We start from the raw sequence: 15,548 nt of genomic DNA, 5'->3' as shown, positions 1-15,548 counted from the left end.
TTTTATAACTACGATAACTTTGGAAGTTTCGAACAAATTCTTCAGTACGATCGAGTTATACAGGAATGAAAGTGGGTAGAAATAAACGGGCTTTAAAATGGTGAAAAAGCAGATTTTACCAGGCCCTTTTGCTTATGAAAATAACCCTAATAAGTAAAGGATGTGGGTCCTTTCATCTAATGCAAACATGCAGGACACAGAAGAGAGAAGATTCAACTGTTTTCTCTGAAAAAAAAAAAAAAAAGTTTATTGTATATGGAAGTCAATAGATATCTTTTACAAAAAAGTTAGAATAAAGATCTCACATTTGTAAAGGCACATATGAAACATTTTACAGCAATGACAAGGATGGTGAAAACATAAACAATACGCAACTAGGACCGTTATCTAAAGACTTTATAAAAACAGAAGAAACAGTGCAAAAAATACTGTCAAAAGTCAGTTTTACACACCTCATAACTGTGTATAAAACTGGCAAGCATAAGCTTATTTACTGATATAAAAAAGCACATAGAATAGCATGCATAGTTTTATTTAAGGCTTTTAATATTATTAAATTGAGAGGGAGGCTATACCAAATTAAAGTTGCCATGAATATTAATCACCCCCTGACATAGGGAATGTCCTATAGACCTCTCACTCCCTCTCTCGCCTGACAACCACTGTTTGTAGCAAAGAGAACGGACTTGCACCTTGCAGGGTAGCAAGTGGCTACCCACGGGGAGGACAAGGGTTGTCAGGATCCCCAGTCCCGACCTGGAATGCGTGTCTCACGGCAACACCACCCGAGGCGGTTACATTTCCAGGTCAGCTCACGACAGCCAACCACACACTGGGCTGCCCACCCTGCGTTTCAGCTCTGTCCGAGTCCAAAGGCTTCCGTGGGCTGACCCAAGGGCCTTAAGAACAGCCTGGTGTCTAAGCTGGGGACTCGTCCCGACGTTGTTTCAATAGGAAATCTACGAAATGCCAATTGTTTCGAATGAGATCGCGATTCACAACATCTTGTAAAACACAGACAAGGAAAGCATCAAAATACTGAGTTAAGTAACCCGACAAGCAGTCCAGTGAAACAAACCACATTGGCCTGTTACTTGATGTAAGGAGAATCACACAAGGTTATATGTTTAAATAGTCATCTGCATATGTAAACTGTTCTCGTTTTCCCATTTGAGAATCCTCAAGTCAGTTGGCTATGGAAGGAACGACACACACAGGAAATCATCTCCGATGAAGAGTAACCTTGCTTTTAAAATGGTTAATAGATTTTTAAGACCCCAGACTGGCAAGAGAGTTTAGCCAAAGGAAATGGCAGTAACATTCTACGATGTTCACATTGAAAACCAAAACAAAACAAAAAACACAAAGGCTCTGAATTACAGCTCTGGGTTCCCCGGGGAAGGTAGTTCTTAGCTAACACTGCAGTTGAGGGAGGTGGGAGGCCCTGGGCAACGTGCAGACGCCCCTGCTGAGAGCTACCCCGACTCACTCCAGGCAGCATTCCTGAGATGGGGGCGAAAACAGCTCCACCCCAAGGACCAGAAGACCCGACCCAAGACCCGACCCGACCTTCCCGCTCGCTCCTGGGACCCCCTGGGACCCTGCGGTCAGGGGAGCAGGTGTCCGCGTCTCCCTGAGGGCGGCTGGGGGAGAAACGGCAGGATCAGGTGCACGTGATGAGCGTGTCCTGCCCCTCCCCGGACACCTGCCACCCATCCCACCCACGGTGCCGGGCAGGCCCAGTCCGAGGGGAGAGGCCAGGCCCAGTCCATGAGGAGAGGCTGAGGCCCAGTCAGAGGGGAGAGGCTGAGGCCCAGTCCGAGGGGAGAGGCCAGGCCCAGTCCATGAGGAGAGGCCGAGGCCCGGTCTGAGGGGAGAGGCTGAGGCCCAGTCCGAGGGGAGAGGCCGAGGCCCAGTGCGAGGGGAGAGGCCAGGCCCAGTCCGAGGGGAGAGGCCAGGCCCAGTCCATGAGGAGCGGCCAGGCCCAGTCCGAGGGGAGAGGCTGCACCAAGGGAGCTGGTCAGGAGGAGTCAGGTGCCGCGCGCACCTGACCACACGGGCCACCGACCACCGCAGCCGCTGGGACCGCGTGCAGGTCCCCCTAGAGGGAAACAAAGTACCTCTGCTACCCGCGCTGCTTCGGCCGGGGCTGCTCATCGACTCCATCTGCTCTCACGTCCCCCAGCAGCGAGGAGCGGCCACGACCCCGACCAAGGCGGGGAGAGAGGGGCAAAGGGCAGCTGCGTGGTTGCTGGCAACTTTGCAGCTGTTTTCCATTCTTTCTGGCCCTTTCCATTTGCCAGATCTTGATCCTTCAAACTCTATGAGCTTTTTAGAATTAAAATTCGATTTTAATCGAATTCGAATTAAATCGATTAAAATTCGATTTCCTAACCGTGTAATTTAGGCCGGCCTAGGAGAGCGCTTCTGCCGAGCAGGGGAAGGGGAGGGGAGGGGAGGGAAGGCAGAGGGGAGAGCGGACCGACCGCGAGGCGGTGGGGGCAGCAGAGCCCTGAGCCGGGAGGTGCTCCTGGCCCCAGGATGGTGCCTTCCCAGGATAGTCCCGCCCAGGGGGCCGAGGAACAAGTGCGGTCGGGGGGACGGGGACCCTGGAGCGTGAGTGTGCGCCCCGGGCTCGCAGGGAGCAGAGATGCCATCCCCGGGGGCCAGGCGGTGGGCAGGGCCCTCTGCCAGGAAGGCCGGTGAGCGGGCACCCAGGCTCACACCCGAATCCTGGAGCTTCCCCAGCTCTCCCAGGGCCCTGAGGGCCGTTTAAAAGCACGAGCAAGGGTGAAACCGATTGGGACCCTGCAGGGTGAAACCGATTGGGACCCTGCAGCCGGGCCCTCCGAGGGGTGCTGCAGCACACTACCCCTCTGGCCTCGTTTATGACTTCTCTAAGCAAGCCTATGGCATCTTGGGGAAACGAATGACCCTGATGGCCCAAAGCACCGCAGAAGACACAGTGACTTTCTATGCAGATGCTCGTCATAGCCAGGCTGCGCATCAGCTCTCGCCCTCCCGCCTTGTAACGAAATGTCCTTGAATTTATTTTTAAAATAGAAGGGCTGACCGAAGCTCTGAACAATAGGAACTGATGCACATCCTCCCACTTCACTGCACCAAACAACAATAAACTATCCGGTCTCATGCAATCGATTGATGCCAGATACTCAATTTGCCAGGCTCTTGGACGTTTTAATAGGGAACATTTTAGTTTGACCTTGCAGAAGATGCAGTTATATTAAGCTGGAGCTAAAGGTAGTCAACACAATAAAAGTTGCATATTAGGTAAGCTGGCTGTTGGGTTTTACAGAATTCCACGAACAACAGTGACTTTAGGGGCAACATATTTGGATGGGCAGATATGATTGGATAAACCCTCATATCTCTCTTGTTATTTTCCAAAGATGTATCCCTTAGGTCTTCTGCCCCCAAATGTCTCAGAAGCTGAGGCAAAGACAAGAACCATTCTATTTTCTTGCACAGCATCCAAGGGAAGCTTCAAACATAATTTAACATTTTAGAGATTTCCACCCTATAGGGCCAACTAATTTGTCATCCATAAGGCTGTAGGCCACTGGAAAATTTGTGCAGTATCCATGGAAAACCCAAATTTCTCCATCTGGAAGCAGCACTGGATGAATTGTTACTTTGTTCATGCAAAGAAATCATGAAATAAGAGCCTGATGGGCATCTGGTACATAGGAATAAAATTAAACAGCAGCAGAAGAGTCTTTGGTCAAATGTGAGGAAGCTGAATTGCCCAAATAGGGCTGCCTAAAGATCCCAACAGTGATTACTTGGTACTTCTTGAAATCTCCTCTTCTAGGACCCCAACAGTTATTGCCAAAATGGAGGGGGAATGAGGATAGATTATCAGTAACGTAGGTCTGACCCAATCCCATCCCTTGTGTCTCAGCCCCCTTGCACATATCTTAGACTCCCCCACCACAAAGAGATGAACACATTTCCCGAAAAAGAAAGTCAACAGCTATACCTGCTTTCACCATCAAACCTGTCACTAGAAGTGGAGGAATGAGATTCAAAAAGCACATTCTGCTTTCTGGCTGGGGACAGCTTCAGGTCCACACACCGTGTGCCATAAGCACTGTGCTAAGGTCTGCTAAGTTAACACAAGTTGTACATCAAAAAAAGGTGGCCACCGAAAATCCCATAGTGATGTGCCTGATGGCCAACCCTGCCTATGAGAGCGTGCTAACATCTAGGTGTACTAATATCTCTGCAGACAGAGTGACTTCCCAGCCCCAGGAGGTGACCCATTCACTGAGTGCAAAGCTCATTATGGCAAAGCCAACTCATCCACTTCACATGCTTTTATGTTTCTTAGCCCTTGTGAGGAGAAATAATATATGGTGTGTTGGGACCCCTACTCTATCAGGGGGAAGAAAAATACTGTATGTATTAGGTTGACTCATGTAAATTTTCTGTCACTGTAACAAAAAATGGTCCAGCTATTGTCATTTTCACATGGTCAACCTGTAATTAAGCTGAAAAGATAAGAGAAGTAGGCAGCTGGATAAAAATGCTGACCTCTTGAGCCCCCCTGGAGTTTAAAACTGAACCTCAAAAGCACAGAGTAGGCAAGATAGAGGCTAAGTGAGTATTGGGAAAGCTAGTGGTTGGGTCCCACAAGAACCTTCTCAACAGGGCCCACAATGCCCCTCCGACCAGGCTGATGGAAGAAGGGGCTGGAGATGGCCAAGTGAGTCTTAGGCAAGCAATGGGAGATAAATAATAGATAAAAGACTAGTTCCTCTTTGTAATCCATGATCACGAAGATTGTAAAAGTAAAGTTCTCTCTATTTAAGCTCCTTGGAAGCATATTGCTCAAAATATTCCATGTGGAGAGGTTTTCACCTTTCCTGATCTTACTGTTCCCCTCTCACTGAGAACAGCTCATTCCTCTTTCCTCTCCTGTAAAAAAAAAAATCAACGTTTGGCATCCCTCTCTAATGCAGCCGAATCCTCCCTTACTTCCCATCCAAGGAAAGAGGTGTGCGTAAATGTCAGTGCTACGGAAGGTGGGGTCTCCTTGGAGCCCAAGGGAACCAATAAGCCCAGCAGGCCCAGCGCAGCTCAAGGATGAAGACGTCACACTCAGCCCTGCCATCCAGGGACAACAGTTAACCAAGGACAAACGCTGGCTCCGTGTGCCCAAATGAGTACGGATCAAAGAAATAACACATTTCAACTGGAAAACTTCAAAACCAGAGGCCCCAAAGAGTTGAATGGCTTTGCTGCGAGATGGTTATCTCTTTTTTCCCCCTCTATTTTTAATTTTCTCTCTTCAAATCCAAACAGACAAAAAAAATAGACCCCGACCGCTCCAGCTTCAGACTTGATACATCATCAGGAACTCATTCCAAAAGCTCTAACTAGATAACTAATTTAATACACTTTGCTTCAAGGTTTATTCCTTGGCTTGCTTCCCAGATATAAAGCATCTCTGGGCAATTATTATGCAGATGCCACTAGAAGGACTTTCAATGCCTGCTGCTAATTTCACAGGAACTGTGCTGGCATTCGCTGGAGATGGGAAAAGGAATGCAAAATGCACTACAGAACCAAAAACATTTGTTTTTAAAAATGAAATATGTGGAGTAACTTTTAAGTGGTTTCCTTTGGGTTTCGATATAAACTTTGGCTAGGAAATTGGACAGCAGACCCACTTCTTCCCTGCGTTTTGTGCATTAACAACTATTCCCACAGCACCAAGTGACAACAGCGGATGGGTTGAAAGGAAGAGCATGTGTGATGAGCTCAAAGAGACAGATCTACACACTGCCCACTTGGGGCCTGTTAACAGTGCCCACGTTGGGGCCTGAGAGATGAAAAGAGAAATATTTGTGTCGTGCATCAGATAAGCCAGTAACCGCAGACCAACTCCGAAAACACTTCTCACAGCAGACCATCCCAAGGATGGAAGAGTGTCTAAGGAAAGGAAACCCGCCTCTTTGCCTGTCGAGGAGCCGAGTTCTGAGCATCTCCCAGTAAGGGTGCTGAGCTCTGTTCCGTTGAAAACATTAAGTCAAACTCATGGTTTTCTTTTCCAGCACATATACCCAAATTCCAGCATCTCTAGAGTGTAACTGAAGTTACCCTCCTTGACCGATTCTTCAGTCTCTGGAGTAGAAGAGAGGAGCCCCTCCATCACCAGATACTCTGAGTCTAAGATTAGACTCACCTGGCCAGGTGAGTAGGTAGACCTCCCACCACCACAACACCTGGCCAGACGTGAAACCGAGTGGATGCCCAGTCCAAAGGAGTTCATCAGGAATCCGCTTCCACACCCCTCTGCTGCTGTGCGGTAACCGGATGTCCCACAGGCTCGCTCTTTCTGGTTGATCTGATGCCATTCTTTCTTAATATTTTCAGCTCAGGAAAAACAAAACAAAACAAAACAAAGGCAGTGGCGGGGGAGGGCATAATGGAACACCCACAAATGTCAATTCTAAGAACAAAACCACAGTTTAAAAGTTGCATTCAAGAAGAACTGGACAGCAGAGAGGCAAAGTGCCTAAAATCCAGCTAGCGGGAAAATGTGTGGAATATGATTTACTGTGTACTGACCCGAGAAATTCAGGACAGGGGATCCCTGGGTGGCTCAATGGTTTAGCGCCTGCCTTTGGCTCAGGGTGTGATCCTGGGGACCCGGGATCGAGTCCCACCTTGGGCTCCCTGCATGGAGCCTGCTTCTCCCTCTGCCTGTGTCTCTGCGTCTGTCTCTCATGAATAAATAAATAAAATCTTTAAAAAAAAAAAAAAAAAAAGAAATTCAGGACAATGACCAGCGTAGGCTCAGGAAGAGACAAACGGAACCAAGCTGCAAGGTGACTGGAGGGTGGGGTGCCCAGAGAACAGGAAAGCAGTGAGGGGCTTCGTGCGAGACAGGTCCCAGCATTTTTCATCCAGTGGCCAAAATTTGGATTACAGCGTTCTGAGTGGGCTTAGTTCTGCTCTTGCAGGCCAGAGCCTGGGGGGACAGCAGCGCAGCTGGGAGGGGGCTCACCCTCGCTGCGGTTCCTGGCCAGGGCCCTGCCACCTGAGTGCCAAACAGCCCCCATAAATCAGCGTTCCCAACTGTTCCCTTTATAACCTTTCCAGTGACTTGGTGACTGATGGAAAGACAGAATGTACCCAGCACCTCGACCTGCAGGCCCCCGTCCAGCACACACATCCTATTTAAATAAGAAACACCATCAAGGGCCTGCCCATCTCCTTTCTCTTCCCACTCCGGCCCATTATCTTCTCTCAATCGGGCAAGAGGCCTAGCTGCACAGATGGCCTGGCCCAGAGCCTCAAAGACCACCAGACTGGGGCCCACTGAGTAAACAGGAAGTAGTAGCGAAATATTGAGGGTGCAGTCCCCGGCAGGGAACATGGGGCCTCAGAGTCCAGAAGAAGGGGTGTTGAGAAAGGTACAACCCAGAGCTCCTCGTTCAGCCCGGGCGATGGCCATACTGCATCATAAAGGCCGCGTTTCCTCTAGCTGCTCCTGTCTTTAACTCAAGCTGCTGAGGACGAGGGCAGAAAGGAAGAAAGGACGCCAGTGTCCATCAAGGCTCAGGAACCCCCAAATACAAGAAAATAGTGTTTTTTGTTGTTGTTGTTGTTGTTTTCCTTCAGGGAAGGGCCTTAGCCCTTATTTTAGAACGAATTCATTTTCTTGCCATCTTTGATTTGGACATGAGCAATCAGGCCGCTGAATTTCAGGCTTGGCTACTCATCTGGCTGCAACTTCACTAGAGATGTGTTCCCTTTATGCCTCTGTCCCCCAAACAATCCACCAGGCAACCTTCCCTGACATATTTACAATGCAGATCAGTCAAAAAAAAAAAAAAGGTTCAAATGAAAAGTACTATATTAATGGTGAAAACTGCATTACAATGATTCACAAAAATTATCCAAAAGGGGAAAAAAATAAATTATCTCATATAAAATAATATATGATGTTTGTGAATAATCTTGGCTCCTGTCATCAAGGAGCCGATGACCTGCCTGCTCTGGCCATCCGCGCCCTGCTGGGGGAGCAGATGTTGTCTGGAGGTGCCTCCCCATCTGCAGATGGAGCTGGGGCCCTCTCCCAGTAGCTGGGGCGGGGCGGGGGGGTGGTTAAATGAGTCTGGAGTTTTGGAGGAACTGGATGAGGACTTGGTAGACAAACTTGTACTGAGTGATGGTCTGGATCATGAACATCCTTTGCTCCCTGAGGAGTCTCAGCATCATGGGTACTTCCACTTTCTGCAAGAAAAAAAAGCACAAGATCTTAAGATGAGAAAGCCACCCTGGGGTCCTTGCTCACTTCCCTGCCCAGGAAGCTTCTGCTCGCCACGCATCTGCAGGTACAAGAGAAAGCAAAGGGCTTGGCCCCTCTGGGTCTTCCCAAAAACCTTATACTAGCCCCGGGACAACCTGGCTGTCATGTGTCACTGGCACTGGTGGGATATCTTAAATCCACACCAGTCTGTTAGGAAAACCCACCCATTTTCAGAAATACTACCTATTCTTAAGTGTTTGGAGTCCTCTCTGGGATACTAGGCTGCTTCTCAGCTTTCCTTTGCTTGTTTAAAGTTTTTATTTAAATTCCAGTTAATTAGCATACAATGTAATGTTAGTTTCAGGAGTACAATGTAGAGATTCAACACCTCTGTACCACACCCGGTGTTCATCATAATAGTCATAGTTAGAGGGGAAACCTTTCACTAAAAAATATATTGAATATTAAATGAAATTGCCTATGTGTCAATTCTTTGAGAATATAGAACCAGCTTCAACGAAGGGAATTAATGTGGTCGGTCATCAGTGTTAGAGCAGACCAGGGGCTCAGTTGAGTAATGTCCATCTTCCTGGACCAGCCAGGCCAGAAGTATCATGGAGTCAGCAAAGCCATTGTGGCCTCAGCTCACTGCCCCCACTCTGGGAGCTCTTCACCTGGGCAATACCACCCCCATGAAGTTATCAAGGGCTGAGCAACCACTGGAGGTAAAACAATACAAACTCAGCTGTATGGCTTTTTTTTTTTTTTTACCTTTTTAAAATTTAAAATTTTAGTTAAATTCAATTAGCATATAATGTATTATTAGTTTCAGAGGTAGACATCAGTGATACATCAGTCTTATATAACACCTAGTGCTCATTACATCACATGCCCCCCTTAATCCCCATCACCCAGTTACCCTGTCCCCTTCCCCACCTCACCTCCAGCAACCCTCAGTTTGTTTCCTATGATTTATAGTCTCTTGTGGTTTGTCTCCCTCTCTGATTTCGTCTTGTTTTATTTTTTTTCCCTTCTTCCCCTATGATCCTGTTTCTTAAATTCCACATATGACTGAGATCATATGATAACTGTCCTTCTCTGACTTATTTCACTCAGCACAATATTCTTTAGTTTTATCCATGTCATTGCAAATGGCAAGATTTCAATTTTTTGATGGCTGAGTAGTGCTCCATTGTGTGTGTGTGTGTGTGTGTGTGTGTGTGTGTGTACACAGACCTCTTCTTTATCCAGCTGTATGTCTTTTCTCATCTTACCTTTATGAGTCATTTCAGCTATTTCCAAACTGTGTACTATGATACAACAGATGCCAGCCTTATTAGTTGCTCTTTTCCAAAAATAGTTCAATAATGCAAACCACAGATTTAAAGGGGACCAAGTCCCCAGTAATAAAGAAAGAGAAAAAGGCATGTGGATCCTTAAGCTGTTTGCCAAAATGTACACCCTAAGCCATGGCTGCTGACTGATAGGTCCTTGCCTACACGATACTCCAAAGTAACTGATACCATGATGTACAACCTAGAGGTACCTAATGATGAACTTAAGTAAGAACATAGTGCTTGATGAGCATGACTGAGCTGGGTGCTGAAGGTAAGGAGAGATTAAAGCTGCTTCTCCCAGTTCCCATCAAGGTTTTGACAGGGAAGCGGTGTCACATGGAAGTTAAGAGCACAGGCCCAGGTCAGGCTTCATCTGCTGAACCACAGCCTTCACACTTCCTGGCTGTGGGATGTGCACACTTCCTTTCATTACTTGTGCCTCAGATTCTCCTGGTCACACAAGGGTATTAATAGGACCTCTCTCATGGGGTTATTGTGAAGGCTACTTGAATTGTAAGGTTCCCAGAAGGGTGTTGGCACATGGTAAACCTTCAATATAGGTTGGCTATTGCTGTAATACTGTCATTGTTGTCACTGTCATCACCACCCCTTCCACCTCCACCACCATTGTCTCCTGCATCAGCAGCACTTCTACCACCACCTCCACCACCACTAGCACCATCATCTCCTCTACTATCATACCTATCTCCCCTCTGTCACCTCCACCACCATCATCTCCTCCATGATCACCACATCTTCCTCTACCTCTGTCACCTCCAGCTCCACCACGCAACCTCCACCACGTGACCTCCACCACCACCTACCACCATCATGATCATTGCCATCTCATTAGCCTATAAAATGCAGCCCTAAAGACATCTGGTAAGGGGCAGTTTGGAGACAAGATAAAGAAAGTTCCCCCTGGGAATCAATGAGAGTCCTAGTTGCCTTGAGGATTCATTCCCATAGTATCTGCTGTCCACTGTTCCCAACCCCAAGGAATCATAACGCAATTTGCTCAATTTTGTCTAGAATGTGTTTTTGCCTCTCAACTCCAAGGAGAAGGGATAACTTATTCAGAAAAGCAGCAAGACAAGACATCTCATTAGTTGGCTAGTGAGAACCTAACCTTTTATAATGAGCTAATCTAGGACAGAGAGCTAAATACAGGGGGGTAAGAGAGAGTATCGCAAACCATAAAACTAGGGCTTTCTAAAAAAAAAAAGTAAAAGCATTAAAATGTCAGGCTGACATTCAGTGGTCAAAAGCAGTGGGCCACGAAGAAGCTTGTCAGAGCAGCCTGGGAGACTGCCCTCTCATTCCCACCTCACAGCTACCGACCTTACTGTAGGAATCTTTTTTTCCCAGAGGGGGAAAAAAGGTATTTCACTGACAAAATTAAAACTGTATGGATTACAGACTAAAATATAAAGCATGCTAAATCCAGAAGCCATGGAAAGAAGGCAGAAAAGTCTAGATAGAAAAACAGGACACACCATTTCATATTTACTTGTCAAACTCTTTGCTTAAAAAACAAAAAAGCTAAACATGTTTCCACGCCCGAAATAAGGGTTTTGAATCTTAGCAGCCAGGTCTGAAGCAGAACAAAGTCGAGAACTTTTTTCCTCCCCTAACCATCTACCAATAGCAACGATGGGAAACGGGACAGATAAGGCTGGCTATATTTGTGCTAGGGGAAGGGAAGTGAACAATATGAGTCATCTTGCTATCTTTGAATATCAATGGGAACAGAAGTCCTTTTTGGATTGACCATGGTCCAGCAAAGAATGTTCTGGCGTGCAACTGGGCATTGAGGAAATCCACTATGTTTGGACACACTGTAGAGAATTTAATCACCCTGAGCCCGCACCAAGTCCATGAGAAGCCCTAATGGCCGAATCCCTCACTCAGCACCACACTGGCTCCGACATGTGCTGTTTATGTTCTATCAAGCCAATAACATCTGGTGGCCAATGAGCCCTCATGTCATCACATTACTGAGGCTCAGCTTTTGATGGGTCTCCAAAGAGCTCAGAACAGAACCATCTTTCATGTCAGACAAGATGGACAGAAGGAGAGGGGGGTGGCGGGCTGAAGAAGAGTTCACAGGGAATGGAGAACAGAAGGGGACTGTGGGGAAGAAAGAGAGATATTGGGGCAGTAAGACAGCTAGGTGGGGAGGGGATAACAATGAGGCCTTTCCTCTTCCTCTGGAGCCCAGTGATATCTCCAGCAGACCCTGGAATATACTCAGGCCATATATACCCTGATTCCACATCCTCACCCCCACCCCCCCGGCACGGAGTTGATTTGGGACTCAGTGGCAAGCTATTCAATCTACTAGACCCTTCTAGAGACTTCTAGTAGTGATAGGAGAGCAAACAATCAAGAAATCTCACCATGTGAGACGGAAGAATAAAACTCACAGAAGATAACGAAATTCCTGTTAGCTAGCCTCAGCTGTTTCTACGATGGGCATTTGTTGATCAATAGTGTGTCTGTTTGTTTTTAAAAATAGCCATTTTTGCTATAACCCAGAATCTATTTTTTTTAAGATTTATTTATTGATTTGAGAGAGAGAGAGAGAGGGAGAGAGAGAGAGAGAGAGAGCTGGGGGTGCCGGGGAGGCCAGCGTGGGGCACAGGGAGAAGGAGAGAGAAACAGACTCCTCACTGTGAGCCGGATCCTATGGCCTCTCGATTATAACCTGAGCTGAAACCAAGAATCTGATGCTCAAATGCCTGAGCCCCCACAGAGCCCCCCAGTTCTACTTTTTAGCAACACACTGATATATATGGATTCAAAATTTCCAAAGTTAACTTCACATATGCAGAGAGTTTAAAAATCCCTTGAACATGTCCAATCTTGGTATTTATTGTTTTTCTGGAAGTTTCAGTATAACAAACTTTGTGGGGCCATATTTAATCTGATTTTCAAACCACTCATGCTACTGAGTAAATACATATATGAATTTTTTCACAGGTTGTGCATTAATTATAATATCCCCTAACTTAAAAACTAATGAACCACTTCAAAGTCTCCTTGGATTCTCCAAGCTGTATAATTTGGAAATGGAATAAGAACCGATGACACCTGGCATCTAGAGACAAGAGTGAGGACAGGAAAGACGAACTCGGGACCCGGGGGGGTAGAAGACCTCATGTCTCACCTTAGCACCACTGCTTAAGTGCCATGTGGCCCTAGACAAGTCACTAAAATATTTCTGAGCCTCCGTTTCCTCATCTGTAAAACGGGGGGACTGACATGTGCCCAGGCCCTCTACATGCTTGTTATGAAGACCCCAACTAAAAACAACAACAAAAATAAGCGAAAGCCACTTAAAACCTTGAAAGATCCACATGTTGAGAAGGCAGAAGCATGGTTCTTTAGCCTTTGATTGAGGTTCGTCTCATCCCCATGAAATCAAAAGCCCGTGTATGGCTCCCTGGCCTTCAGCAGCACGAGGACACCATGGGCGCAGCCGCAGCCCACTTCCATGGGGAGAAGAGCTAGGTGTCCAGTGTTGGCAAAGGCAGGCCACGTCTACGCCCTCCGGTTATCTAGCCTACAGAGCCAGCCTACTGCCAGTCTAAAGAACCCTCTTTAGATAGAACCTCCCTCCGAAGAATGAAAAACACAGATCAAGAATACACATTTTCACATGGGATTTGGGCCAAAACACATCCCAGAAATGCAAGTAGCATCTAGATGACCTGTGACCGGCTAACCCACCGTGGAATACGACCCCCACAACAAAACTGGACCGTCTACAAAACACCACAGACTTCTGGAAGCAGACGCCATGCAGATCAGACTTTCTCAGGGTTTCCTATCCCCCACTCATCTCTTTCTTCTGTGGGTTATCTGGGTGTCTACACTGAGCAGAGGGAGCTGAAAGATAAGAAAGGCTGTAAATGGCAGAGGCCTACTAGGAAACAGGGATCTGGAAAACTCTTGTCAGGAGACAGGAAATTAAGCCCTGGAAAAGTAAAAGGGTATAGGGGAAGGCTTGGCTGTGGTGTAGATGTGTCCCCAAGGTGGAGTATTCAGGAAAGCCTAGAATGACTCACTTCATTATGCTCCAGGCAGTAGATCATCAGCTCAGAAAGAATGACCACGCCGGTCCGCCCCACCCCGGCGCTGCAGTGGACGACGATGGGAGGATGCAGGTTCCGGGGGCCTTCCAGCATGCTGTTGGTATGGCGACGGACCGACTGGATCTCCTCCAAGTAGGCTGCAAGACAAAAAATGCAAATCCGCTCACCAAAGTCCTACACAGCTTGGCATACAAGAGGGGGAAGAGGAAAAAAAGAAAAACCCCAAAACCTAATGGTGATTCTTTTTCTTTCTTTTCTTTTTTCTTTTTTTTCTTTTTCTTTTTCTTTTTCTTTTTTTTTTTTGTAAAGTGACAATAATTTACAGTTCTTACAAGACACTAATTATTTGGCTGGTACCCACTGTACAAGTCCTGGATCCAGAGAGGACCAGCTGGGAGTCAATTAGTCCATGGGAGAATTTGTTCTTTAAATTAAATAGTTCTTTTTTAAAAATTAAATTCTGTTTTCCCCTCTGCAAATCCCAAAGTCCCCCAAGCAGATGATTCTCGACATTACTTACAGCAATTTCTACTATTAACAGACCGGGATCAGAACACCAGCTAGGTCCCCTTGAAACGCCCGCCTGTCAGAGCCAATTTCTGGTGGGAAGAGCATCCATCTGCCCCTGTTTCCTTCCCCTCACTGAATGAGTGAATGTCAACTGAGGCTTGACTTCAGTTTTAGATTTAAAAATAGGCTATGGGGGTCCTGCTTCTCAGCTTCGATTCCATGTGGTTTTTGTAAGATGCTCACAAGGAGCCCTCCCCTTTCTGGAGGCAACATGTGTGTGGAGTGGAGGGGTCGAGCCACCTCCCTCGTCCCTTCTGACATCTGCCTAGCTCAGCAGGGCCGCGCGGGGGGCTGTTCACTACTCCAATTGGGCGCGAATGAAAAATTATAGCAGCACAAGCCTTAATGACTTTTTCCTTTCATGGTCAGGAAAAAAAAAAGGAAAAGTATATAAAATGTAAGCCTCAAACAGTCCAAGAGCCGGAAATAGTCAGTTAGTAACAGAGGCTTGACAGTAGCTAGTTCAGGGGAGACACCGATTTAAAGGTTCCTGATATACAGAAAATCTCATCCCAGTGCAGCATCGTAAAATAAGACTAGGGGAAGCGCTCAGATTGTTGAAGAGAGGAAAAAAAAAAGTGTGAAAAAAAAGTGTGTTCAAACCAGTCTGGTCATTTAGAAGCATCTGTTTACCTACAATTAATATGAACTCCTATTTGCCTTTATAACCTCCCGCAATTACAAAGGCATCTGAAGTAGTTTACCAAAATAGACTATTAATACCAACCCTCCACCACCACCTCCGCCACCAGCACCATGACCGCCAGCGATGTAAAATGATCTGGGATGAAACAAAAAAGTGGGAAGGCAACCTGAGATGACCAGAAAGAGTAGTTACTATCCGGGACCAACAGGAGCTAAGGACTGTGTGTGGAATCTTCACAATTTTCCTCTAAGAGGGGAAAGAAATTAGGTGACCATGGATTCTTTTCTGACAAAAAAGGCGATGTTCACACACAAAAGGGAGGTTTTTTTCCTTGTGCTAAATTCAAGGAGAGAAGTGAAAGCAATACTGATCCATAAAGCAGATGCTTCCACCACATGGAATTTTATAAAACACAGAGAAACTGGATCACAACGGATGCTCTCTCTAGCAATCATGTTAATAAAGTTCTTTAAGCTGTGACTCGGTGAAGACTTCCCCAGGCTGGAAGGCCATGTGTCCTAAGTCCCCTGCCTCCAGGGAATCTAATTTAAAGGCCGGCAAAAATCTTTTAAATTCCTAAAAATCTGGAAGAGCCAACATTTAGAAGCCCCCACCCC

General features: G+C 46.7%; 1 protein-coding gene across 3 annotated transcripts in view; it reads right to left on the bottom strand.

The window, feature by feature from the left end:
* Nucleotides 1–219: 219 nt before the first annotated feature.
* Nucleotides 220–15,548, bottom strand: part of PTPN14 (protein tyrosine phosphatase non-receptor type 14) — a 180,388-nt gene continuing 165,059 nt past the window's right edge. For all 3 annotated transcript variants that reach the window (XM_072831071.1, XM_072831070.1, XM_072831072.1), the window contains exons 18-19: nt 13,689–13,852; nt 220–8,265 (exon numbers count right to left, since the gene is read on the bottom strand). In XM_072831071.1, coding sequence (XP_072687172.1) covers nt 8,137–8,265; nt 13,689–13,852 — 293 coding nt within the window. In that variant the 3' untranslated portion in view covers nt 220–8,136. The remainder of the gene's footprint in view (nt 8,266–13,688; nt 13,853–15,548) is intronic.

Source organism: Canis lupus, chromosome 6 (assembly GCF_048164855.1).
Source record: "Canis lupus baileyi chromosome 6, mCanLup2.hap1, whole genome shotgun sequence".
Taxonomy (NCBI): Eukaryota; Metazoa; Chordata; class Mammalia; order Carnivora; family Canidae; genus Canis; species Canis lupus.
This window is presented reverse-complemented; position numbering and strand designations above follow the sequence as displayed.